General features: G+C 45.2%; 3 protein-coding genes across 11 annotated transcripts; 2 read left to right on the forward strand and 1 right to left on the reverse strand.

Moving 5' to 3' along the window:
• The first annotated feature begins 1,115 nt into the window (after window positions 1–1,115).
• ASCL3 (achaete-scute family bHLH transcription factor 3) lies at window positions 1,116–9,699 on the forward strand. The gene has a single exon (XM_072725677.1). It carries the CDS (start codon window positions 5,688–5,690, stop codon window positions 6,231–6,233), a length of 546 nt encoding a protein of 181 aa, XP_072581778.1. The 5' UTR covers window positions 1,116–5,687; the 3' UTR covers window positions 6,234–9,699.
• Window positions 9,179–16,676, forward strand: C11H11orf16 (chromosome 11 C11orf16 homolog). The gene is made up of 6 exons (XM_072725678.1): window positions 9,179–9,237; window positions 9,855–10,039; window positions 11,615–11,771; window positions 13,353–13,587; window positions 14,193–14,840; window positions 16,321–16,676. The coding sequence occupies exons 2-6, from the start codon at window positions 9,873–9,875 to the stop codon at window positions 16,581–16,583; spliced, it is 1,470 nt and encodes a 489-aa protein (XP_072581779.1). The 5' UTR covers window positions 9,179–9,237; window positions 9,855–9,872; the 3' UTR covers window positions 16,584–16,676.
• Window positions 11,765–24,331, reverse strand: AKIP1 (A-kinase interacting protein 1). Of its 9 annotated transcripts, none has more exons than XM_072725668.1 (7): window positions 24,155–24,325; window positions 23,695–23,963; window positions 23,249–23,329; window positions 21,185–21,238; window positions 20,956–21,060; window positions 19,896–19,967; window positions 11,765–11,893 (listed from the first exon to the last, which is right to left on the reverse strand). In XM_072725668.1, the coding sequence occupies exons 1-7, from the start codon at window positions 24,174–24,176 to the stop codon at window positions 11,816–11,818; spliced, it is 681 nt and encodes a 226-aa protein (XP_072581769.1). In that variant the 5' UTR covers window positions 24,177–24,325; the 3' UTR covers window positions 11,765–11,815. The 9 variants fall into 9 exon arrangements, with proteins under 9 accessions (XP_072581769.1, XP_072581771.1, XP_072581775.1 ...); XM_072725670.1 differs by lacking the exon at window positions 11,765–11,893 and adding an exon at window positions 17,470–17,919 and having other exon boundaries at window positions 23,754–23,963; window positions 24,155–24,331; XM_072725674.1 differs by lacking the exon at window positions 11,765–11,893 and adding an exon at window positions 17,470–18,063 and having other exon boundaries at window positions 23,754–23,963; window positions 24,155–24,331.
• Window positions 24,332–27,015: the final 2,684 nt, after the last annotated feature.

Below are 27,015 nucleotides of genomic sequence, written 5' to 3' on the forward strand. Positions count from 1 at the left end.
CAACAAATGGTGCTGGAACAACTATACATCCACATGCAAAAAAAAAAAAAAAAAAAAGAAAAAAGAAAAAAAAGCAAGACACAGATCTTACACCATTTAAAAAACTCAAAATGGATCATAGACCTAAACGTAAAACACAAAATTAAAATTCCTAGAAGATAACATAGGAGAAAATCTAGATGGCCTTTGGTTTGGTGGTAACTTTTTAGATAAAACACTAAAACATAAATCATGCAAGAAAGGAATAATGATAAGTTGGAGTTCATTACAATTAAAAACTTGTACTCTGTGAAAGACTATGTCAAAAAAAATAAGACGACAAGCCACAGACTGGGAGAAAATATTTGCAAAAGACATATCTGATAAAATTCCATTACCCAAAATATACCAAGAACCCTTCAAACTCAATAATAAGACAACGTGATTAAAAATGGGCCACCAAACACCTGATCAGACACCTTACCAAAGAAAATATACATATGGCAAATATGCACGTGAAAGATGTTTCACATCATGTCATTAGGGACATACAAATTAAACAACAGTGAGCTACTACCACATACCTATTAAAATGGCCAAAATCTAGAACACTAACACTACCAAATGCTGGTGTGGATGTGGAGCAACAGGAACTCTCATTCATTGTTAATGGGACTGCAAAAATGGTACAGCCATTTTGGAAAAACAGTTTGGCAGTTTCTTAATAATTATTAGAGGATCCACTCATCACACTCCTTGGTATTTACCTAATAAGTTGAAATCTTATGTCCACACATAAACCTGCACATAGTTATAGCAGCTTTATCCATAATTGCCAAGACTTGGAAGCAACCAAGATGTCTTTCAGTAGGTGAATGGATAAGTAAACTGTGATACATCCAGACAATGGAATATTATCCATCACTAAAAAAATGAGCTATGGAGCCACAGAAATATACAGAGGAATTTTAAATGCATATTATTAGTGCAAGAAGCCAATCTGCAAAGGCTACATACTGTGCGATTCCAACTATATGACATTCTGGAAAAGGCAAAACTATGGAGGCAGTAAAAGAAAAATCAGTGGCTGTCATGAGGCAGGGAGGGATGAAAAAGTGGAGCACAGAGGCTTTTTTTTTTTTTTTTTACAGAGGCTTTTTATAGTAAAACTATTCTGTATGATACTATAATGGTGGATACATGTCATTACACATTTGTTAAAACTCACAGAATGTACACCACCAAGAGGGAACCCTAAGGTAAACTATGGACTTTGAGTGATGATGTGTCAATATTGGTTCATCAGTTGTAACAAATAAATTACTGGGAGGAGATACAAGTGTAGGGAAAGGGTTATATGGGATCTCTTTGTATTTTCTGCTCAATTTTGCTGTGCATCTAAAATTACTCAAAAATAAGATCTAAGTAGAGGAAAATAAAATTTAAAGATATTTTAATAAAATTTAGGTTCATATTGACCTTCCTGGTTATGGCCTTAACTTCTACGGAAAAGAATATTGACCAACATTATGAGACTATTATTTACAGATATTTTTCATAAGTAATTTTGATAGAAAATCATATAAACCAGATGAATGAGGAGGCATTGTTTTTACAAGAGTATGTTACAAGAGTCTAGTTTTGTAAGCAAACCTTTCTATTTAGTATTGTTATATGTTGTCATATCTACATATTAGGTAGAAAAAAACAGCTAAACCAGAACTAAGCAGTTCTGTTTAACTGTAAGCTACTTTGCATATAGTTACTAAATGATCACTTATAAATCAGGTTAAGTCTGACACAGCCCAAATACAGCATCTCAGTGACAAAACAGGTAAGAGACTCTTCTCCAGAGTAGCCCATGGCTGGGGGGGGGGGGGGGGGGGGCAAGGAAACTGCCTTTAAGGAAACTCCCAGGCACAGTTGATAAATGATGAATTTTATCAGCTGATGATTCCATTGTCTTAAACTATTAAATATGCCCATATGTTAAAAGATTCAGATTTTGCTGGTGATTAAATCATCTGGAGGAGTGGGAAGGGTTTGGTTTGGAAATCAGGAGTCCTAGGTTCTGACCCATGCTCTGCTGACAGCTCTGCAAGCTTAGCCAACTCACAGTCTGAGGGATTGGATAAGAGGATTTCTAAGATTCCTTCCATCTCTAACATTCCATAAGTCAATTATATGTGCAGTTATAGAGTTTTGTTTTTTACATGCTAGATATTTTTAATACCTTTGAAAAGTTGAAGTTTTATGCCAAGCAGCACTACCAGAATCTCTTAGGATTTTATCATTAAGACCTCATCATTTATTTCCCAGAAGACAGAAATCTGAGATTTTCCCAAGATAGGTGCATTAGTTAGCTGTGCATGTATCTGGAACTGCAAAGCCCCAGCACCAATAGTCCATATTGCTTTCTTTTAAAAACTTGTATTCAATTCAAACACTTCCATCCTCCACTAGGCTTTCTATCTTGATCCTCTACTGAGTTTTTCATTCTCTCTGTTGTGTTGGGATTAATTTTTTTTAATAAAAGATGATCATATTTAAATGCCATTACACTGATTGATGAACTTTTGGGAAATGCTCAATAACAAAAGCTGCTCAACAGTGTGTCTACAGAGACACTAAATTTTTTTACCCAAGAATTATGCATAGTCTACTTAAAGCCTAGAAAATGTTAAGTACCCATGGCATATATAAATTACCCAGATTTCATCTGGGCCAAGGTTTAAGACATTAAAATTATCTGTCAAGATAAAACTATACCTAAAGAATTCTTGTGTGTAATTGGCTTTGCTGACATCTGCTTTGCATTTTGATACTCTGCTGTGTCAGTTCTGGCTTGCTAGCCATAGGCAGAGATAAGGCCCTGCTTTTCTCAGAGATATAGAAAGACAGGCTCCATCCCCATTGTGCCATCATTTTGTAGCTTCCGCCATACATGTTCTTGATCTCTTACCCCCTCGAATTCCTGTCTTGGGAATTCCCTAACTCTTTTCTCTTAGCAACTTTTTATTTTTGACAGAATCTTGGCTAGTTTTTAATCTTCCAGAGATTTTTGTTTTAAGTGAAATATTTTAGGCCATTTGGTCAGTAATTTGGAATCTTTCATTTCTTGTTCCTTTGTTTTGATTCATATTTATCTCATCTGCTCCCCCACCCCAGCCCCCTATTAGGAAGAGCTTTCCCTGGCATTTACTCCTTTCCAGGGTGTCCCACCATGGGACTTCTTATCACACTCCCCTCTCACCCTCCCCGCCCCTCACCCCTTATCCCCCATCGCAGACTTCCCTTTCTGATTTCACAGTCATTTTTGTCTTTCAGCAGCCATACTAGATAGGCTAGGCTTTTTCACACCGTAAAGTGATACGCTTCACAGCACTTGAATTCTAGTGCATATTGGCGGCTCTTCTCATTACATGGTGTCAGGCTGCAGGTTGTTACTCTGCTCAGGTAGAGAAGCAAGTGACTATGTTATCCAATCTTGCTCATAAACAGGGTTGGGGGGAGGAAAGTGGCCTTGTTTTCTCTACACATGCCAAGCATAGAGGTCAAGCCCTCATTCCCAAAAATGTTGAAAAATCACACCCTGAGGAATTAACAGAAAGTCATATTTCCCTCTTTTCTGGATGCCCAAGGCAGATTTCTTGTTGCTTCTCCATTTTAGGTATGGTCATCTCTCAACAAATATGCTTTGGATAGATCAGTGTTTGATTTTCCGGTGTTAGGGAAAATATAAGCCAGGTTTTTCTGTAGGGTGCAGTTCAGAAATGGATACTGAACAAGTATTCATCTGTAAAGAAAGGAAAGAGGAAAAGCACTAACACCTGTGCATTATGGTGGTTTTTTTTTCATTTGATCCTCACAACCACCTTGCAGAATAGTTAATACCTCAGTTGATCATAGGAAAGAGGTGAAGCTCAGAAAGGTTAAGGAACTTGACTGAAGACACACAGCTAGGAAGGCGCAAAGCCAAGATTGAAACTCAGGGGTGTTGTAACTGAAAGAAAAACTGTTCTTTTTCCTACAGCACTACCCTGCCTCCCAGTTTAGTAATTAAACTGCAACATCTCTGTAAAATCTGTTGTGGTTTTATTATTATAGTCAAAGGTAAAAAGGTGGTTTAATAAATGAGATACATGAAGACCTATTCAGAAAAAAGGACTGTATTGGTTTGGGACCTCTTGGGGTATAATGCTTTATCCTTATGTTCCATGAAAAAAAAAAAAAAAAACTAAATACAGATTCACTTCATTCAATATATTTAAAGTTCTGTGGAAGTAAATTAAAAATAGGTAAATTGACTATGTTTTAAATTGGTGAGTTTCCTATTTAAAGGATCTTAAAGTGAATTTTTAAAAGCAAAAGATTCCTTTCTTATTTTTTTTTCCTTTCTTATTTTTATTTTTGGTTTTGCCCCTGGCATAACAGGTATTACTTTAGAAGGCTATGCCTGTGAGCTTGCATGATCATTAACTTGTTTGTAGTGTCTCCAACATGTATTTGAATATTGTGGTACTTCAGTGTTTCCCAAACTTTAGTTACTTATATGCACTTCATGGAGTTTATTATCCGGGTTCTACCTGTACTGTTATTTACTTATTATTTTTCTTGAAGTGCCATTTTTTAATCAAGTAGATGTACTTTTAAAATTTTATTTAAATTCAATTAACTAACCTACAATGTATTATTGGTTTCAGAGGTAGAGGTCAGTGATTCATCGGTTGCATATAACACCCTGTGCTCAGGACGCCTGGGTGGCTCAGCGGTTGAGCATCTGCCTTTGGCTCAGGGCGTGATCCTGGAGTTCCGAAATCGAGTCCCACACCAGGGAGCCTGTTTCTCCCTCTGCCTATGTCTCTGTCTCTCTCTCTTTGTCTCTCATGAATAAATAAACAAAATCTAAAACACACACACACACACACAAACCACCCTGTGCTCATCACATCATATGCCCTCCTTAATGCCCATCACCTAGTTACCCCGTCGTCCCAACATTCCTCCCCAGCAACCCTCAATTTGTTCATGTAGATGTATTTTTATTTTATTTTTATTTTTTTAAAAAGGGTTTTATCCATTTATTTGATAGAGAGCACAAGCAGGGGGGAGTGGCAGGCAGAGGCAGAGGGAGAAGCAGGCTTCCTGCTGGGAAGGAGCCCAGGACCCTGGGATCATGACCTGAGCTGAAGGCAGATGCTTAACTGACTGAGCTACCCAAGCACCTCCAAGCAGATATATTTTTAAAGGAAATTTTGTATCACTGCCATAAGCATGAAATCAATATAATTCACAATAGAAATTAACAGCAAAATATTATTAAATTCTAGTAGATACTATCATTTGTTGAAGACTTCCATCTAAGGAGGATCAGAAAGCATTCTAGTAGGGTGGAAGACACACACACACTCTTACAAGATTAAAACTGTATCTTTGTAATCACCAGGATTGAAAGAGTTGAAAAGGAATAACTTTCTCACAAAGTGAGTCAATGTTACTTAATGTTGTTTCTCTGTACTAACAAAAAATCCTCTCTTACTACCCACAGAGTATGGTTACCCCATATCGTTTTCAGAATGAGCTCAGAAAGTATTCATCAAAGCAGAGAAGGCTTTAAAATATTGATCTCTGAGAAAGTCCATGATATCTGCTTTCTTTTGATCTGGTCAAATTAATAAACTTGGTTATGTTTCCAGGCTAAAGAGGAAATGATGGACAATCGAAGCTACTCTAATCTGCCAGAAAAACTGCCTGCTGTCTCTGAATCTGCCCACCTGCCACTGACCAGGTCTTTCTATCTTGACCCCATGGTCACTTTCCACCTGTATCCTGATGCCCCAGTGCCGTCACCTTACTCTGAAGATCTGCCATTGCTGCCTTTTCCCAGCGATTCCCTGATCATGGAAAATTACGGTGAACCCTGCCCCTTCGCCTTCCCAATGTCTTATCCAAATTACAGAAGGTGTGAATACTCCTATGGGCCAGCCTTTATCCGGAAAAGGAATGAGCGGGAAAGGCAGCGGGTAAAGTGTGTCAATGAAGGCTATGCCCAGCTCCGACATCATCTGCCTGAGGAGTACTTGGAGAAACGACTCAGCAAAGTGGAAACTCTCAGAGCTGCCATCAAGTATATTAATTACCTGCAGTCTCTTCTGTACCCTGATAAGGCTGAGACCAAGAATAACCCTGGGAAAGTTTCCTCCCTTATGGCAGCCACCAGCCACCACACTGACCCTATTTTCAGAATCATTTGATTGTTTCCAAATAGAAACAAATAATCTCACAAAATGGTGTCTCTTACAGCATCATTCAATAGTTTTTCCTAAACATAAGTTCTGCTTATAGAACTTATAGAAGTTATAGTAGATAACAGCTCAAATGTCCACCTGTGCTGATTATTTCCTACCAGGGTTTGACATGTACAAAACATGATCTTATGGGGGTTGAGAAGATATGTCTTAAGCTTTGGTGATTTCTTTCAAGAACTGTAGAGGAGCAGGAGTCCCCAGGATTCTCTATACCCCTCACGTTGTCCTTCTCACACACTTGGCCAGAGTCTCAGCTGTAAGAAACTCTCATGAAAGTATAGTAAAGTCTGATCAATGACTAATCAATGTTTATAATGCCCTTTGCAAACATTTCATGCTAAATGATCACAATTAACCTCCCTTGGTTTGTCAGAGTCCGGTAGTTCTTTTTGTTATAATTTGGGGTTGACAGGAAACCTATATATTTATACCTTACCCATGTCCTGATGAGAAAGTATCCCAAGACTGAAGCAAAGATAGCTAACAAAATCTTGTGATCTGAAATTATTTTACAGTCATCTTTTCCCTGCATGCAGAAGACTTCTTTAGGCAGCTTAGTCTAGTTAAGAAGGCTATCGCAGTCTGTGGAATCAAGCTGCCTCAGTTTAAACTATGACTCTGCTCCCTCCTCTCCATGTCTCAGTTCTTCATCCACAGAATGAGAATAATAAGAAGAGCAACGATTCTCCCCTTATGTTTGGAGAATTAACAATGCCTGACACATACGTATGCATAACCATTAGTAGTAGTAGTAGTAGTAGTAGTAGTAGTAGTAGTAGTAGTAATCTTCTATTATCCATAGCATCATCATTCTACAGGTTATTCTGGCCAGAAAATGTACAGGGGCCATGCCTGTCCTTCACTGCCCCATATCTTGGAGTCTGCCTTCAAAATGTCTCTATATCCATTCCTGTGACTTCCACCTTGAATCCTGAGCCCCATCTGTGGCCAAGCCCAGCCCGGACTTTCCATATACTGGCATATTCACCTCCAGTGTCATTTCTGTGAAGTCTTCCCACTCCAGCCATTACTCGTTCATTTATTTTGTACACATATTTCCTTGCACTTCCCATCCTACTACCTTTACACACTGTATTACACATCTATGTCTTCAGTACATAGGGACAGGCCTATTCCTCCCTACATTCCTAGCACTCAGTAAAGAGCCTCAAATCAGGTAGATGTTGTGTGTAAATATTTGGTGTTACTATTTTCCTATTCCAATCCTGTCATGTTTTATCTTGGTCACTGTTAACAGTCTCCTCTCTGGTTTCTTGGGCTCAAGAATTAACTGCCTACATTCTCACTCTGATGTTTTTTCTTAAAGCATTTCATGTCACTTCCTTGCTCAAACCCCATGACGTCTTCCTTTTGACTACTATGTTGTTTACATTTATCTGCTGGGTTTGCAAAGCTCCCACCAATATGGCCCCTTTCCAAATAGTCACACCTTGATTTTCTCATGACACCGCATTTCCTCCAAAAGAGAAAAGCAATCTTATAAATGAATCCTTCTCTCTTCGCTCTAGCCTCCTAAACAAGAATGTTCTCCTTTTTCCCTCTTATCATTGAAATCCCACCTGTCTTATTCAAAAGTAAGTGACCTTCTCTCACTGCCAGAGACTCCATTGGTCTTTCTTGGACTCCAACTTTGTGCACCAAATAACTCAGCTTTTATCTATGTGGTCCTTAGCAACAGTCATTCTCCTGACTGGTAGGTTATGCTGTGTGAGGGCAGTCATCAGTTAAGATGCTTTTAGTTGCAAGTGAGAGAAAATACAATCCCAATTTGTATAATCAATAAAGATTCACATAATGGAAGCATCTAGATATAGAGCTGCCTTCAGGCAGGGCTCAACAGTGTCACCAAGAACCTGTTTTGTTTAGGCCTATCCTCCCTTTCTCTGGGAATAGCTTCAATGCCCCAAAAAGGCAGTCAGAGGCTCCTAGAACGATGTCCTTTCTTATTTATGTGTAGGAGAAAAGAGAAAGTCTATAATCCAGGATTCCCAACACAAATCTTGAGATTTATTCTGATTGGAGAGGCTGGGGGACATACTCATACCTAACCAATCCCCAGAGTGGAACTGGAGCATGGAATGTGCCGATTAACACACGTTCTACCTGTGGAGCTGGAGATAACGGTCAGCCTCTTTTACCAATGGATCTGCGAAAGGAAACAGGAAGTGTTGGAAGAGGGGAGTGGATGTGGGGGAGACATGCACAAATGTCCCTGCATACTTTTTGGTATTCTCCCCTGAACACTGTGCCAGGCACATAACAAGTATACAATGACTGTCAGATGCCTCAAAATACCAGCCTGTCCCATGGATGTTCAAATGAGAGCAGAATCCAGACTTCTGTTCCCTTTGTCACCAGTGTCCACTCTCATCACCCTCAAGTGGTCACCACATCTCTGCTCCTCAGCAGGGTCCTCTCTGTTACAGACAAGCAACATGCCCATACCTTTGACTACTTTGCTTTAAACTACAGACCAAGTCTATCTTAGAGTCCTTCGGCCAGCCAGTGGCTCACCTAACCTAGCCTCCTGTCTGCACAGGATGGAGGCAGATGGATAGTCCTTAGTCCTTAGTCTGGGCAGGGGCAGCTCCCTCCCTCACAGGACTCCCTGGGATTCATGAAGGCTTCCCACCAGGACTGCCTCTTCCAGTAGTGGGGAAGCCTGAGCTTTGGGGAATTGAGGGTGCAGTGACCTTTCTCCCCAACGCCCCATCTCCCCTTTTCCCCAGGGAAACCCTCTGCCCCCTTGTCCTACCCACGGCCCCCACAGCCCCCCTGCCATCCCTCTGCACATGCCCAGTACACTCACTCAGTCCACAGCATTCCTGCTGGCTTGCATCCATGGCAACCTGCTTGGCAACCAGGAGTCCGTTGGGCTAAGGCCCTGAGCCCCAACTGTCAGAAGGCTGAAGTGGAGGAGTTTGGGGCTGTGAGTAAGTCCCCTTGGGGTCAGACCTGTGGATGTGGGCAGGGGCAGACCCTAACAGAACTCTGGTGGGCTGGGGCAGCAGTGTGATCTTGGATCCTGGGTGTCAAGCCGTCACGTCTGAACAGGTCTATGAAGGACATGACCTTGGGATATCAGCGGGGGCTAGTGTTAGTCCTGGAGGTCACTGGATTAGGAAGGGAGTCTGTGGCTCAGATTGGGGGTTTGTTATTAGGGTTAGGCCAACCATATTTGTAAAGGGAAGTGTTGTTTTATCCCAGAGTCCCTACAACTGGGGAGGAGGAAAAAACTAACATCTATTGAGCTACTTATCAGCCAGGTGCTTTCCATATATCATCTCCAGAGCCATAACTGAAGCGCTGTGGTTACGTGAGCATACAAGGATTTAGAGCTGGGTTTCTCTAAAGTCACAACTCTCGCTCTTTCAAGCCCTCCCCTATTTCTTGAGCTGAAGTTTCCAAGGCAGATGATTCAGAGAATAGCCTGAGCTTGTCTGTGGGAGCAGGTGGGGTCTGCTAACCCCAGAAGTGAGCCCTGCGCCAGCCAGTTGCCGTCTGCTGGGCTGTGGGCTGCAACTCAATGGTGGTGCTTGTTCTCAGGTGGTTTCTCCCAAGGCCATGGAATCCTCTGCAGGGACTGGGACGCCTCAGCCCAAATACTGCAGTGTGGCCACAACCCTGAAGCCCCCTTCCTGGACTGGCCCTGCTCCTCCCTGGGAACTCTCCTGCACCTGCCCCTTTGCCATCCAAGAACCCTGGCTCACCCGGCACAACCTCCTCACCAGGTATGAGTCCCTGCAACCTCTGGCAGAAGTGATGTGCGCCCCTCTTGTTCCTCTCTGTTCTTGGCTCTCGATGGTGTACCATGAGGGGTAGAACTTGCTTCCTGGGAAGGCTGAAAAGGTTCTTTCCTGTGTGGGCTATGGTTTGCTTGTGGTCTTACATGACTCCAGTCTAAACTGTACTCCCTGGGCACTCTGAGGCAAGGTGGCAGATGTCAGAGTTGGCATGGGTGAGAGAAGCAGTCAGACATCGCCAGTTGAAGAGTTTCTAGCTCATTTTACCACCAACTATGAGACTAGCCCTGGCACCACGTGAGAAATTAGGGTTTCTGCAACCAGCAGCTAAGGCAAGCTGGCCAGTTACCTCTTCAGGTTCCCTCGGTAACCCTCAGTTATCCTGGCCTTTCCCGAATCAAATCCTCGGTGGGCTGTGTAAAGTGTGATTGCAGAAGGAAAGGAAGCTCAGCCCTCAAGCATACACAAGTGATGTAAGTTCCAGGGACTCGCTTGTGCCCATGCCACTCACATAGGGACATGCCAGTTTGAACCCTTAATAACCCGCTTTCTGGATTCACCTATGGGGACCATCTTGTTCAAAGCCAGAGTTAAACGTTCCTGCTTCCAGGCTTGCCCACAAAGGAAACAGCTTTTTCAGAAAACCAAACCCTGACTCAATAATCCACCCCTCTACAGCCCTGGTTTGGCCCTGCCCACAAACCTTTCCAGGAATAGCTTCTCCTTTTTCCTGTCTCTCAGTCCCTTGGCCAGCTCTTCTGTGTTTCCCCTGCTCAAACACTTCCTCCTCCCTTCTGATCCCATAGCATCAAGCATCCTTCCAATGTTACTCTTTTGGTACAGCTATCCAAACACCATACCTCATCCTGGATTCCCCCACACTGCCTTTGGATTTACCTCCCCAGCGCTCTTTCCTGGACTGCTGTTCAGCCTCAGAACCAGGATTTATTCACTTGAATAGATCCAGGCTAGTCACATTTTGATGACCTTAATGCAATTCTCAATCCCCAAATGGTAGTTCCCTTCATTGTCCTCTCCTTCTGCCCTTTCCAGCAGTTTATCTTGTTTTACTGGAAGTCCTAGATTACCAGCCACTTTTTACATGGGTTTCTGTTCCACATAGCCATTATGTCACATGCCTCCTGCTGTGCTGCTCAGATCTGTGAAATGTGTTTTTCTTTCTTTCTTTCTTTTTCTTTCTTTCTTTCTTTCTTTCTTTCTTTCTTCTTTCTTTCTTTCTTTCTTTTTCTTTCTCTTTCTTTTCTTTCTTTCTTTCTTTCTTTCTTTCTTTCTTTCTTTCTTTCTTTCTTTCTTTCTTTCTTTTCTTTCTTTCTTTCTTGTTTTATTTACTCATGAGAGAGAGGCACAGACATAGGCAGAGGGAGAAGCAGGCTCCCCTCGAGGAGCCTAATGCGGGACTTGATCCCAGGACTCTGGGATCATGACCTGAGTGGTAGGCAGATGCTCAACCACTGAGCGACCCAGGTGTCCCGTGAAATGTGTTTCTTGGTGTTTTTAGGGCTTGGTTTTCTCCACTCCCTAATTCTATTTGCTTTTTCCCAGATATGTATCTTACCAACCATGTCTCCACATTGCTGACTCAGCATGGCAGGGGCCTAGCTGGTTGGGAAGAGTTGGAGATGCTGCTGACACATGGGTCCTGGCGAGAAGGGGACCAGATGGCTTTTATTACCGGGCTCAGAGAAAGGCTGCTCCAGAGGCAAGTTCCTCACATCTCCCAGGACACTCCTCAGGGTGGCCCTGTCATACCTGCCACGCCCCAGCTGTGTGTGCCCAGCAGTACGGTTTCTTGGATAAGCGTACGTCTTTCATGGTCAGGTTCTAGAGGGGAAATGTAAAGGCAGTGAGTTTGCTGGGGCTGTGTAACAGAGTAGCACAAATGAGGCGACTTAAAGAACAGAGATTTATTGTCTCTCAGTTCTGGAGACTGGTGTTGGTAGTGTCAGTCCCTCTGAGGGCCGTGAGGCAGAGTCTGCCTTTCCTAACTAGCTTCTGGTGGCTTGCTGACCACCTTTGATGTTCCTTGGTGTGTAGAAAAGTCACCCTAATCTTTGCCCCATCTTCACACGGTATCTTCCCTCTGTGCATGTCTGTGTCCAAATTTCTCCTCTTTATATATAGGAACATCAGTCTCTGGATGAGGCACCGACCCTACTCAGCCTAGTATGACCTTGTCCTAACTAACTATATCTGAAATGACCCTGTTCCCAAGTGAGGTCACAACCTGAAGTACTAGTGGTTAGGATTCTAATAGATGAATTTTGGAGGGATACAAGTGAACCTGTGACAGTGAAGAAAATTTACAGTAAAAAAGTGCTTTATTCAGGAAAATTCAATGTGTTGAGTGCTGGGCACCAGCCTAGGGGAAAGAGGAACAAAACGTGCCCACATGCCTGCCTCTGTGCCTGGTCCCCCACGTGCTGGAAGCCAGGCCTGTACTTCACCTCAGTGGCTGTTTACTTCTTTGGGATTTTTCTCTTCTCAGAGTCAGACTTTGTGAATGTGGACTCATGGAAGGAAGACAAGTGTGAATTCCAAAAAACTGAATTATAGAATTTCCATTCAAAAGTCATTTTGTTGTTTTCAAATAACTAATATGTGAATTCCAATGAAATATTAGCAGAGGTTTGTTCAAATAATAGGCTGTGTGGTGATCAAAGTAACTTGTCACCAGACTTTATTTCTCTTCAAAATCATACTGATTTTTCAAAACAGCTTAAAGGCTCCTCTTGCCCTCCCTTTTATGATGTTCATTTGCTTAGCCAAACCTCTCCACATTGAGGTGATGGCAGTGCCAAGGGCTGCCTTCACGTTAGGCCACAGCTACTCTTTGCCTGTGTGGGCCTGTGGATGAATACACTATCTCTGGTTGGTCTTGGACGCAGGGAAAACACTTTCCAGAGGTGCTGAGAGGAGGAGGAGTACACTGGGGAAAGATCCAGAGGACTCAGGTTATCCCTGGGAATTGCAGACCAAATATATAGAGGAGCAAAGAAAACCAGGAAGAGGAAGAGAACGGGAAAGGAATGGCAGGAAGTGACAAACATGAGTTGCCCATGGCAAAAGGAGGTAGAGGGAAGAGCATAGCACCCAGAGTACAGCCTGCCTGTCTCTGCCACAATCAGCTCTAAGCAGCATCTGTCTCTGTCCTTTCCCTAGATGGCTCTCACTGTTTTAAGGAGGACCCGGGGCTTGTTTCTAGGGCATTGCAGGGAACCATGGTGCTCCCTGTTCCACTTCCTAATGCCAGATCTCATTGTGAGTGTTTTCTTTGCCACAGCTGGAGAGACAGGGGGCTCTGCTTGTGGAATTTGAGGTTCCCCTCATCACAGACCCAAAGCTGCCAGCCCAGTGGCAGAGCATGGTCTTAGAAGAGGATGTCATTCAGTGTTTGCCAACCATGGACTACTCACTGGAACCTGGGGACAAGGTGCTTGCACCCTGGGAGCCAGACCAACAGCGGTACGGCCCTGGCACTGTTCTCTTGGGCTCGGAGGCAAGAGAGCCCCAGCAAGGTAAGGGAAGCTGCTCTGACCTATCGGTCCCCAGAGGGAGCCAGGCTGGTAGGAGAGAGCAAAAAATGTCTTAGAGGTGAGCTTAGGGCCTTAGAGATATATTAAAAAAAAAAAAAAATCCTTATCCCCTACTAGCAGCTTAATCCTGGGTGTGGCAACAGATACACAAATCATATCTTTCAGATTATGAAATATCTGGGCAAAATAGCCTAAAACTATTATGTTGGTTAGCGAACCTATGGTGTGATGGGGTTAAGCTGGGCTCACACCAGTACTTATGACTGGTCCCCCATCAAGTTATCCACAGACTGGGATAGTCTCCTCCTGCAGGCCCACCAGTCAGCATCATTGCCTTTCAGAGCATGACAGGCTTCTCCTCTTTCCCCATGAAAATTGAGACAGGGAGGTAAACACAAGGGCACTGGGAAGTGGCTGAATGGAGCAGGTGCAGGAATGCTCCCGGCAGGCTTTCCAGGGAAAGGTGCCCTCGAGGAGGCCCACAGAGCAGGGGCCTGCACTGAGGTTTGTTTTGGGGGTTAGGAGAACCCTTGTCCATGACACAGAAGAGGTAATTGTAACAAAATGTTGCTCTTTCTGTTACACAGCATCCAAAGGAGGAGAAATTACTGTTCACTTTTGGAATGGCAACACAGCAACCGTGCCTCTAGGCAGGGTTCAGTGGGTGCCCCTGGCTGTCTGGAAGAAGGCTGTGGAGAGGCTGCACAAGCCTTTAATCCAGGAGCACCCCAGGCCCCTCCTCTGGGCCCCTTGCTGCTCTCTGTGGGGACCAGCCACCGGATGTGTCACCAGTGGGCCTTCTCTGGGCACTCCATTCCCATGTCCTCCCTGTGTCCCCCCCGCCTGCTGCCAACTGCTGTGCCAGGGCTGCCTCTGCTGTTGCTCCCTGGCTGGACCTACCTGGTGGCCTCTAACCAGGACCTCAGGGGGCACAGCCAAAGAATGTTCGGAGGTGGAACCGAAGCCCCCAACACAGCTTTTGCCCCTAGTGCATCCTAAAGAAGATGAAGCTTCCGTGCGAGCTCCCCTGGGTGTTTCTTCCTCCTCCTCTTCATCTTCTGAAAAGGATTTGGAGACTGATCTGCAGATGGGCCTCCCCCAGAGGCTGATGGTGGACGGTACAGTCAACACAGACCTCGTCCTTCCTGAGAAGTGTCCAAGGAGGCAGGGTGGCCTCCACCAGCCTGGGTGGAGATACTGGAGAAACGGGTCTGAGCCGCATCCTGGGAAGCTAGGTATACCTACCTCTTAGGTGGGGCTGAAGACCCTGCTCCCTTCCCTCCCCTGTGTCTCTTAGGAATCTCACTCATGCATGTCCTGTCTGGGGATTGGAAGTAACACTTAGGAGCGTGGCCACGTTGATGGGGAGGTGGTGATAAAGGGGAAGTAGTAGGTTTCCACCTGAGCAATAAACCCCAGTAAGAGGATGGGCTGATCTTCAGACCCCATGCGAAGGTCTGCATCCCTCTTTAACAACTGTCTTTCCCTTCTTCGCTGTTCTCCTGCCGAGGCCCTGCCATTGTCTGTGCCTGCCCCCCACCTCCGCCCCCTGCCTTTTTTTCTTGGAGCCCTTGAGTTTTCTCTAGATGAACAGTCAAAATGCCTCCGGGTGTTGATTAGAGTTGCCCATGCCCTGAGAGGACAGAAATTAGTCTTTAAACATTCATTGGTCACCAGACCCTGCTCTCCAGATGGTCCCCATAGTAAACCAGAGCGGGAACAAGCAGGGTACTGCATCCTGCTGTTCATTCCTTACAAGATGGGGCAGTGTTACTGTCATTGGCCATCCATAGCCATCCCCATCTTCCCCTTAAGAACCATGTTGATTCCCTCATAGGTTTAGAAGTTGTGTGTCACTAGCATGCATCATGCCTGTCCCATTTAATTCCCAGTGAGGCCCAGAAAGCAGATGCCTAAGTCAGTTGGCAGAGGTGGCTAAGCCCAGACCTAGACTAGATTCTAGGGGCCTTGAGGTCACTAACATCCAGTGAACTAAATGAACATTCTGTCTGGGGCAGGGAGGCAGTGTGGTTAAAGAGTACCACTGCTAAGGGCTTTAAGATTTCGAGACACCCACTGTGGGTCTCTCTGCCCTCCACGCTCTTTGATACTTTCGAATTCCCTTTGATCCCAACCTAACAATTCTAGAAGGGCCAGGCTGCTGGCTGCCCCCAGTTACTCTGATCTCTTCCCTGGAGAGCTTATGATTGAAACAGGGCTCAATCTGTAGTTTTATAAGCCAGGAAGAGGATGGATTCAATAGTCCTTCCTTTTCAGATTATTTTCCTACTCCCCAGGGAGTCACATCTCCCATTATTTTGTTCTACCTCACTCAACCTCTTAACATACACACACCCTGCCACCCTGCCCCACCCCCAGAGCTCACTATGTCGTCTTTGTGAGCAGGGAGATTTACAAGCTCCTGCAAGAGTGCCAGTTGGCTATTTTTGCTTACCCTCCTGGCTGTTTTGAAAATTGCGTCTGGTACCTTCTTCCCATCTAATCGCAAATGTAGTTATTGGATACAACCCATCCAGAAAGCATGATGGCCAGAAATGACTTAAACTTTATTTCTCTTTCAAAATAGAGAACAGTGGTAGGTAGCTTACAGATAGTTAAGAGCTTTGGGGATATCTGACATATAGTTCTACTTCAGTCATCAAGACTAATCCCATGGTGGCATGTGCGACATAACTAATTGAATTTGGGGTTTAGGAGCAGGAAATGGCACCATCTGGAAAGAAAAGAGGAGCAACAAAGAGCAAAGAGTACAAGCTATAGTGATGGGGAATACCAGGGAGCTGGTCCTGGAAGCAAATGGTGTGAAGCCACCACATATCCTGCCACAAGATGAACACAGAAAACAAAGTCAGGCAACAGCGACACACCAGAGGGACCAGAATGCTCTCAGACCAAAAGCCTTGAGGAGCCAGGTAAAAAGCAGGATGGCCGGGAAGGGGCTCCCTAAGGACTCCTGACATGGTTCTCCACGCCCCTTTTGAAACTGAGAACTCCCGCGCTGTCTTTTCCCAGGAAAATGCATATACCCACAATTTTGCATTCCAGTTCAGAAGGCTCCACGCCCCTTTTGAAACTGAGAACTCCCGCGCTGTCTTTTCCCAGGAAAATGCATATACCCACAATTTTGCATTCCAGTTCAGAAGGCTCCACAAAGCTGAGCACAGACTTCTTACTTAAATGACACTTGACCCTGTGGTGAAGGGAATGGGTCTGCTGGACTACAGCCTCTGTCTGTGGGAGTCTGTTCCTCATTAGGAATGCTAATACAGCTCTACTTAAAACTTGGTTTTCATCATATAAAATACTGGCATTTGTTCTGAGGATAGACTTGTCATGTTCACAATGAGATGAACTACCAGGCAACTAAACTGCTATTGGCTTGGTAGCTTCGAGAAGTTCAGGGCACATCATAGACCTTTTAAGATCAGTGACTTTTGATCCTTAAAATTACAGCATCAGACTCTCAGGATTTTTTTTTTTTCCTTATAGGAAGCTAAAAGAGCAGCAGTGATAAATACCTGAGGAGGTGTTACTAAGTGGCTGCCAAGTCCTCCTGCAACGGACGGGGACAGAGAGCAGGCCACATGTGATGGGTGCATAAGCAGTTGCAACCTCACACTCTACAACTTCTCTGCAGATGAGGGGCACAGGCATGTGGTGGTCCTGGCCAGGGTTCCGCCGAGGGACCTCGGCGGGGCTACTTCTCTTCCACAGAAGCTGCAGGGCCTGGTTGGTCTGCTTTGGGCAAATGTGTCCACAGCCTCTCTGCCACCTTATCATAAACCTACAGCTGACCATGAACGACACTGTTTCACCTCTTCATGCCAATAAAAAGGAACTCTCTTCATTTCCAAATCTCTCCCTTTATTACCACAGTTAACCTTTTACCTAGAAAATAAGCAGTTAAGAACTATTAAGACAGCATCATTACATTATTACTTTCAGCAGAAGGGGGAGTGGGGTCTTAGACATTTAAGTTAAAATAGACACTGAAAGACACAAACTCCAGTTCCCAGAAAGGCTGACCCTCTACAGTCAGCCCTGAAAGCAGGATTACTGTGTAAATATGAAGAAAATCATACGGTGACTTTATTCTTCTTGTTACTTAAAAAAAAAAAAAAAAAGGTGATGTGATAGCCATGATGGTCAACATCATATGGGGAAGACCAAGTCCACACTTTGTCCCGAGTCAACTGCTACCACCTGAGTCCTGGTTAAATCACTTGTACCCACAGTGACGGAATAGGTCCCTGGATATACTTCTATGTAGAGGTCTTTAGAGATGTTCTCAGCCTGCAAGGAAAAGCAGGTATTAGCTGTTGAGACTAGAGGTCACAATGCCGTCAGAGCACCTCTACCAGGCGACCTTGGTGTGCCAGGAACACAGTGGAATGGAGCACTGGTGTGGGAGACGGAGGTCCTGCTTCAAGGCTCGGCCTGGCCAGACAAGAGGAAAGTCACTTAGGTAAGTCTCAGCCTCTCCTTGTGCTTGTTTCCTTATTTCTAAAGCTGTGGTACTAAGTACCACATGTACTTTCATAAACATGTACGTGAAAACACCTGGCAAGTGCTAGAATGCTATACAAACATGAAGGGTCATAAAAGGGACACTCCTGGTTGTAGAGAGGAATTAGGTAGAGGAAAAGGGGATCATTGTTTGGGGGCTCAAAAGCAGACAGTGGGACTTGTTAGCACAGAGCAGCAATAATGACAAGGTACCATGGAAAAATGGGAATCTTTCTAACTGTGCTTTGTTTGCTAAATTCATTATGAGGAAGATGAAATATTCTTTTCTCCAAAAGCTGAACACACTGTGAGTTGATTCCATTTTGTCATGCAGCAAGGAGCCGGCTGGCCAGAGCCCTCCCTTAGTGGGCTGGTGCTCCTATAATACAAAACACTGGAAGCTGGAGTTAATGGAAGATTTGTGTTTAAAGCTGTGCTCAGCACAACCCATCTTTCAAGGACAGACCTGACACATGACTGGGAAGTGGGCGGAAGTACAGGCAGAGAAGGGGTGTCAGTCCAAATGGCTGAGAGCAAAGTTGCAAACCAGAAGAGAGCCTGTAATTAAGAGCTGCTATCCCACAGCTGGGAACCCCCCACGAACTTCCTCCCTGCTCAGAAGGAGCCACAGGCGGCAGCTGTCATCTCTGTCACCACACCCAGGCCAGCAAACTACACTAGAAGGACTAAATGGCAATATTTATACTTACATGAAACTTCTTCCCCATCCTCCACCTTGCATAGATTTAAAGCCAACTTTTCTCCAAAGCTGCTTTATGTTCTAGCCTTTCATGCCCAGTTACTGCAAAATTGGCCTTATTTACCTGTCATTTAACTGACATGAAGGTGTATGACTACGCCACAACTCTTTATTGGTCTTTGACCACATAAGTACACAAAGGTAGATTTTAGAAAATACAGCTCTATCAGAATTGCAGAAAGCGAAAGATATTCCATTTCTCTGCATAAAAGGAAATACGGGGTCAAGATTGGCATCTGTGATTCCACCATCATGAGTATCAGGAAGATTAGCATTACCAAAATCCAGCAAGTCTGGGAGGCATCTTGGCCTAACTTATATTTGTACTAGAAGTAGAACATTCTTGGTTGTTACTAACGCTAGTATATTTTGAATCTTGGCTAGTAGCACGATAATATACAAACAAAGATTAAGCAAACTATCAGAGCAACATGCTGGAGTTCCTTTCCTCTGAATTCCAGTCCTTCCAAGTTCCCAAAACTTTCCTGGGTTCATGAACTAATGAGTACTTCTTTATCCTAAAAATGAGAAACTCATCACTGTGTTTTTAACAGAGAAATATTTGTGGAAAATGAGAACAAATCCCTTCAAATGTTCTGGAACTTGAGCTAACCAAATTTGTATGTTTCAGAATTTCAGCAATGGTTTTCACTTTGTAAGCAGGAGGGTCAGGCCCCTCCTGCTGCTTGAACAGATGGTGGAATTCCAGCAGGAGCCAGTGCCAGCCCAGCTGAGCTGTAGGAACTGAGAAGTGAATACTTTGCATTCTTTCCAACCACAACTATGAGTTCAGGCACAAAAAGTATCCCTTAAGCTTCAAGTGAAGGAAGGATACCAAAAAGACATGATTTTACACTGAATCCAAATGCTGTACTCTCAAGACTGGAACGTCCCAACATAAAAATACTGTACGTCTGGAATAAAGAACCCTATAACCGACTCAGTGGGTTCATGGAATTGCACGGGTGGTGAAGCCCAGAACAATGAGGAGATGTGTACTTACAGGCTGGGATGCTGCTAGAGTGCACTCTGACGCTTGAGAGATGCCTTCAAGATCGAGGGAGGTTTCCTTTTTCTGGAGAGACAAGTACAAACATTGATCAGTGCCCAGACTCTGACTTCTGGATTGTAAAGAGAAACTTTCTCTTAGTTTATTAGGAACAACTAATAATTGTTCTGTCAGTTTCTTCTAAGTCGTCATCTAAGTTATTATGGCTTTTAGTGGATTCTGTGAGGTTGTTGTAGTCAGATGTTTACCATGCTTACTTTTTATACTTATATGGGCTTTGGAGTCAGACCAGAATTTGAATCTTAACTCCTGCTTTTACTGAAAAGGGCAGATTGATCTCACTAAGCCTTAGTTCCCTAGTCTGCAACATGGGGACTAGATTGGAGATTTAAAGTGCAACAGTGACTGACACTTAATGGGCTCTCAGAAAACAGAATTCTCTTGTGTGCTTCTCCCAAGAGTCCGGGTAATAGCAGGGAAAGATGGAATTTCCCTCAGAGGCACCAACTAACATTTTATAGGAAGGAATGGAAGGACAGGAATGTCTCTTGTCTACATGTAACCCCCTGTCAGGGTCAGGCCAGAAAAGGGAACCCAGGGTTCAGGCTCTGGTGTGGCTCCACACATCTCAGGCCAGGGAAACAGAAGGGACCTCCCAGTGTGCATCTAGCCCTCAAGCGTATCCCTGGGGCCCCTCTCCCGTCCTTTCCCTAAACCTGCAGGCCAGAGAAGTTAGGAATCCAACTTGTGGGTCAGACTCTGAACTTAAGTTTGCTACCTTTGAGTAGAACTAGTGGGAGTTTAAAAAGAAAAAACAAAACAAAACAAAACAACACACCTCCTCCAAAAACAACAATGAATTTCTACTGTATCAGTTCAACAAGTAGAATCTTTGGCTTCTCCAGACCATGTGATAAAAGGCAAGTAAGTTTGTAGTGAGAGGCCTGTAATTGTTCATTACTAATAGTTTATATCCTGACATTTTAGGAAAAGAATTCTGTTAAGAGAGGGAAGGGGAGTGGAGGGCACAGCACAGGGAGCTGAGGATACATACCTGGCCATTCCCCATGTCCCAGCACAAATGCACCGCTGACTTCCCTCTGTGATAACGAGAGACGTGGGCTGCCCCTCCTTCCTCCAGCACAGATGAATAATATTTCTATAGAAGAAACATGAAAGATGTTAGGTAACCAAATAGTCTGGTCAAACTTTAAAAAAAAAAAACTCCGTTACTTGAGGAAGGTATGGTTAAGGAGGGAGGCAACAGAGCAAAAGTAAATTACCTGCTCTCTTGACAGGCCTCTGAAATCCAACAAATCTGAGCCCATGTGAAGTGGCTGCAGAGGAGGAAGTTGCATTTGGCATTACTTTGCTGCCATCTGCTGCCTTTGTAGGGCAAGAACTCTGGCCAACCACAGCTGGGCAGGACCATGCTCTCTGCCAGGTTAAATAATTGTCACAACATCTTCACCCCAATATCAAATACATATGCCTTTCCACCTCCTCTCATCACAAGTTCTGATGAACTGTTCCATGTTTACTGTCCGAGTCTCAGACAAGGACAAGGGAAGAGGGGAGTATCTCCTTGAGATTTAGAAATACAACAGGAAATGTAACAAAAACTCAATAGCTAGGCAACCCTTCTCCCCATGCGGAGGAGTGGAAGAAGAGGTCTCTAATTTAAGGAGAATAATCCAAAGGATCAGAAAGCAGTTACATTTTTTCTTGTCTACTTCCTTCCTCCCCCTCAAAGTTAACCTTAGACTTGCCCTTGATTATGACTAATGATGAGGACATTACAAGCCTGCTTGTTTTGAACACAGTGTTCAAACAGTGTTTAAGGCATGAGACCAAAAGAATGCGAAGCTGGGGAAAACACTTCAGGACATAGGTCTAACGATGTATTTTAGGGATTGCTTTAAAATTGTAAAGGCAAACTCAGAACACTGTTCTTAATTCTATCTCCAGAAAGCCAAGGGGTTCGGTCCGAGACTCCATTCCAGAGTGGAAACTTGCAGTATGGACTGAAAATCAAAATGAAGAGCACCAATTCACTGAACCTCAAACCAAAAACAAATGTTTTTCCTTTTAGTGGACCATGAACCAAAATGTTTAAGTTGATCTCTACACAGAAGAGCTAGATTTTTCTAAAACAATTTAACAGAATAATATTCTCTGGACCATTATTGCATTGATTATGACTCCTGTTGTTGGAGTAATAGGGCTTCTGCAAAAAATTAAGAGATTTTTTTGAATATCTCTTAATATGTGAAATTGAAAAGCAGGACAGAAACAAGTTACTCTCTTCCTTCTCCTTTGCAGACCAGCATCCTTAGAACCAACCACAAAAGAATCCCATCATGTTAAAGCTGGCAGAGACCACAGAGTGGGCTTTAACTCCTAGACATCAGAGTACCTTCCAGGCAGGTAATGTCTTGGGATGCAGGCTGGCCTGCCTTCACCATTTCTTCAGAGTACTTGATGACCTAGTGAATGGTTTTGAGAAGAGGATCTTCTAATCTTCGTACACCCATTTCAATGAATGGTACCCAAAATTTCACCTAAGTCCCTCATGCTACAATTTATGACAAATTCATCTCTCAGTGAAGACCAAAGAAACAGACTCTAAAGGCTGGAAAGCACTTTAGAGATCTTCATTTTATGACAGGGAAGGTAGGCTGAGTGGGATTAACTGGCCCAGGGCATTATAGCCAGTTAGGGGCAGATCATGGGTCTCATTTCTGAGAGGCTGCTCCTGCCATTAAGCCACACCTCCTCTGCTGAGGGCGCTGCATCTGTTGGCTGTAACCACCCTTGTGGCCAACAAGTGATACAGACTCACAGGGACATACTTAAAAACCACCTTACTTGCAACAGCGGTTAAACTCTAGGGATTTTGCCTCAGTTGTTGTTTCAATACATTTTTGAAAACCAGGAAGTCTCAGTTCCAGTTTAGAGCAACCTTACTGATTTTTTTTTTTAAAACTTCAGTTCAAAGTTCAAAAAAATCCCTAATATCTGGACTTGAATGTTTTGGAATTCAGCAAATAAGCTCCGCGGGCCCTGCCCCAGTCTGAAAACAATAATGAAGACAAAGACCTTCTGTGGCTGGTTCACTGCTTTATCCTCAATCATACCTACAGTTAGACATTCAATAAATATTTGTTGAATACATTCTAACTTGGGACTTATCACCTGGTTTATATCCCTGTTTACAATCTGGCCACGAATGTGGGGCGGGGTAGACCGGTAGCCTCCAGATTCTCCTTAAAGTCTGCGAAGATCCACTTTGTGGCCCGTGTGCAGGTGCATCCAGGCGAGCTCTGCTTTGGCTTACACCAACTTACCCCACACTGACTTGAGGTATAGTCCATGAATGCTGCCATTGTCCTGAAGGAAGCACTGAGGGTTGGTTGTCTTTCTTCTCTCTATTCGAATAAATGGCAAACCACAGGTGAGAGCTGGAATTCGCTAGACAATAGAAGTCATTTGGGGAATAGCATCTTTTTTTTTTTTTTTTTTTTTTTTTACTGTTTGAAAGGCCTCTGCAAGTGTCAGAAGGCCCTTACTGAGAAAGAATTCCACTCTAAAAACAATAAACAGACACGCAATTTATCCAGGACAAATAAAGGTTTGCTAGCTTCCCTGTAATACCAGAGGGCAGCGTGTAAGAATCTTTTTCAAAGTCACCCACCCGGGCGGGGCACTGGCGGTAGGTACCCCCACGCCCCCCACTGAGAATCTGTCAAACGTCAGGGGTTCTCCGAGGGCTTTTCCGCCCACGTCCCGTTACCTCACGGCTTCCGTCAGGGGCCGCCAGCGGGCCGCCCGGCACCGCAGCCCTCGCCTCACCTGTCCCGGCAGGAGGCGCTGGGGGCCGGCCGCGGGCCGCTCCCGGGAAGCGCCCCCCACGCTGCTTCGGGCAAGCTCCCGCGGACGCCAGTCCGCCGCCCTCGTCCTGGCGCGCTCCAGCACCTCCCGACCCAGCCTCGCCGTGCGCTGCAGGGCGCGTCGGTCCACCCCGTTCAGCGCCGCGGCCGCCAAGCAGTTCTCCATGCCTCCCTGCGCGGGCGCACACACACACACACGGCGGGGTCAGCGGGCCGCCGCGGCGGGTCGGAGCCCCAGTCTCCACCTCCCCGGCGACCAACGCGCCCAAGGCCCTCTCCAGCCGCCGCCGGGCCGGGGCCGAGCGGGTGCGCGCAGACCCCCTCCATTTCCGTCTCCCCCTCCCCGCGGTAGGGGGCCCTCACCGGCCCGCCTCTCTAGGCGCATGCGCCCACCGCGGCGCCGAGAGGGAGGGCGGGGCCTGGAGCCCCGGCGCCGGCGCAGCAGGCCGCCGCCAAGGGGCGGGGCCCGTGGCCGCCGCCGGCCCCGCCTTCTCCCTGCACCCGGGCCCGGGTCCCTGCGCGCCGGTTGCCGGGCTAACGGGCGGGCGCAGGGGCGGGGCCTGGCGGCGTGCGAGGCGTGGGGGCCGGAGTGGAGCGGCGGCGGGGCTGCGGGGCGGCGGTGGGAAGAGCTCCGGGGCGGGGGCCTCGCCGTTCAAGGTCGTCTCCAACGCCTCACTGGGTGGCCCTGGGGGAAAGTCAGGTGGCCTCCTGTTGGGCTAAGGAATTGTAGGGAATTAGACACCTGCCCCCAGGCGCCTCTCTCAGCCCGGTCTGTATCTTGAGATGCAGCCCCTGCAAAAACCCCTTTCGTGGGCTCAGCGGTTTAGCGCCGCCTTCGGTCCAGGTCGAGATCCTGGAGTCCCCGGATCGAGTCCCATGTCAGGCTCCCTGCATGGAGCCTGCTTCTCCCTCTGCCTGTGTCTGCCTCTGTGTGTGTGTGTGTCTGTCATGAATAAATAAATAAAACCTTAAAAAAAAAATCTCTAGGGATGCCTGGGTGGCTCAGCGGTTGAGCGTCTGCCTTTGGCTCAGGGTGTGATCCTGGGGTCTCGGGATCGAGTCCCACATTGGGCTCCCTGCATGGAGCCTGCTTCTCCCTCTGCCTATGTCTCTGCCTCTCTCCTTGTGTCTCTCATGAATAAATAAATAAATCTTAAAAAAAAAAACAAACCCCTCTCGTTGGAGGAGATGGAGATGGGTAGGAGAATCCAAACTGTGCTGCTGCTGCCAGGGTGGCGCTTGTCGAAGACTGTGGCCATGTGGCTGTGGCCCTCCACCCGCAGGCAGGTTCGGGGCCGGAGGGTGGAGTTGGGGGTGAGGGGGGCGGCTGAGTTGTCTGTCCTCGGCCCCAAATCCCTCCAGGGCAGCTTCCTCACTCCTCCAGTGGCAAGTACGGACTCACACACTTTTGGAAGCCTCCTCTCTGGGGGAGTTGGACGCACCTTTGCAGAAGAGTTGCACCACATGTAAATGAGCTGTGCATCCTTCCCGCGCACCGCACTCCTCCACACCTCTGGGTTACGTGATGGACGGTGTAGCCCAAGGTCTCACTGCTGGTCAGTGGCGGCCACACCACGCTGCGCACAGCGGAGCACTGATGTTCAGGAAGAAGCACTTTACGGGTTACTGCTCGGTGGGGGTCACTTTAAGGCACACACGGAAATCTTCAATGCTGAGCGAGTCTCCGCAGAGGGCTCGATCAGCAGTTCTGCGCTATCAGGATATTACTGCAACTTGTTTGCACTGTTGCTCATTTCCTGCTTTTCTCTCGCGGAAAGAAATTGAGTAGAAGTCTTCATCATCATTGGGATATTTTTCATTGTAGTGTAAAAGTATTCTAAAACTTTCTCTTCAATAATGCTTATCAAACGCCTCCTTCATTTTTTTTAAAGATTTATTTATTTATTCATGAGACACAGACTGAGAGAGGCAGAGACACAGGCAGGGAGAGAAGCAGGCCTCTCGCAGGGAGCCCGATGCCCAGGATCACGATCTGAGCCGAAGGCAGGTGCCCAACCACCGAGCCACCCAGGTGTCCCCAAACGCCTCCTTCAGAACATAGTAGTTAACCGGTGCACAGGGTCCCCAATATAAGGTCTGGAGAACTGAGTTTGAATTCAGTCTCTGCCACATTTTTGCTGTGTGATTTCTGGGCAAACAAGTCACTTAAAATCTTTGAACTTCAGTTTTTCCTCTTCTTGATGTTCAGGAATACCAATCGTACTAACCTCCTGGATTGAACTTCTTGAGAGTGGGGCCGTATTTGTTTTGTTTAATGAGTTTAAGGTGCATCTAGTATTTCACTTGCCGCAGAAAGGGCTAACAGATAGCTATTGAATGCAGTGAAATAGGAATCGGATTGCTGTAAGGATTTTGTGAGAGAATTCCTGGAAAATGCTTAGCACAACGCCTTGCAACGAGTAAGTACTCCGCAGATATAGCTAGGACTATAATGCCCCAAGCACTGTCCTAGGACTTGGGGAGAATAGAAAGTGGGTCAGGCTAAAGCAGAATAAAAAAAGAATGATGCTTATAAAATCTGTAATGCTAGGAACCAAATATTAAGATTTTGTTCATAAACTGTTGCTTTTTTAAAAAAAAATATTTGAGACAGAGCAAGCAAACACAAACAGGGGGAGTGGCAGATAGAGACTCCTCTCAGCAGGGAGCTGAGGACCCCGAAATCATGACCTGAGCTGAAGGCAGACTCTTAAGGGACTGAACCACCCAGGATCCCCTGGCTGTTACTATAAGACTGATATAAAGTGTTATGAAACTTAGAGGAGAAAGATCCATCTATGGTTCAGTTAGAGGGATCAAGAAAGGCTTTTTAGAGAAGGAGACATTTGAGCAAAGTCTTGAAGTATGGCCCAGGAATTAATAAGAGAAGAGATATTTAAAATACCTGATAACTGCTTTTATAATGAATGTGGTTGAGAGTGAGACAGAATTTGAATTGCTTTTTTTATTTATGGATTTCAAGATCCCGGCTCTATAATTTAGCTGAGTCTATATAACTATGAACAGATTATTTAACCATTCTCTACCTCAGTTTTGTCATCTTTAAAATGAGAATAATATTGTATTCCTCATAGGATTTTGAGGACCAAATAAATTAATACAAAAAGTGCTTTGAATAGTACTTGACACATAGTAAGTGCTCAATAAATATTAGCTAATATTATTTTAATGAGACCTCAGCCTTGTTTTTCAATATGTCCTCA

This window comes from Vulpes vulpes, chromosome 11 (genome assembly GCF_048418805.1).
Source record: "Vulpes vulpes isolate BD-2025 chromosome 11, VulVul3, whole genome shotgun sequence".
In the NCBI taxonomy this organism is placed as follows: domain Eukaryota; kingdom Metazoa; phylum Chordata; class Mammalia; order Carnivora; family Canidae; genus Vulpes; species Vulpes vulpes.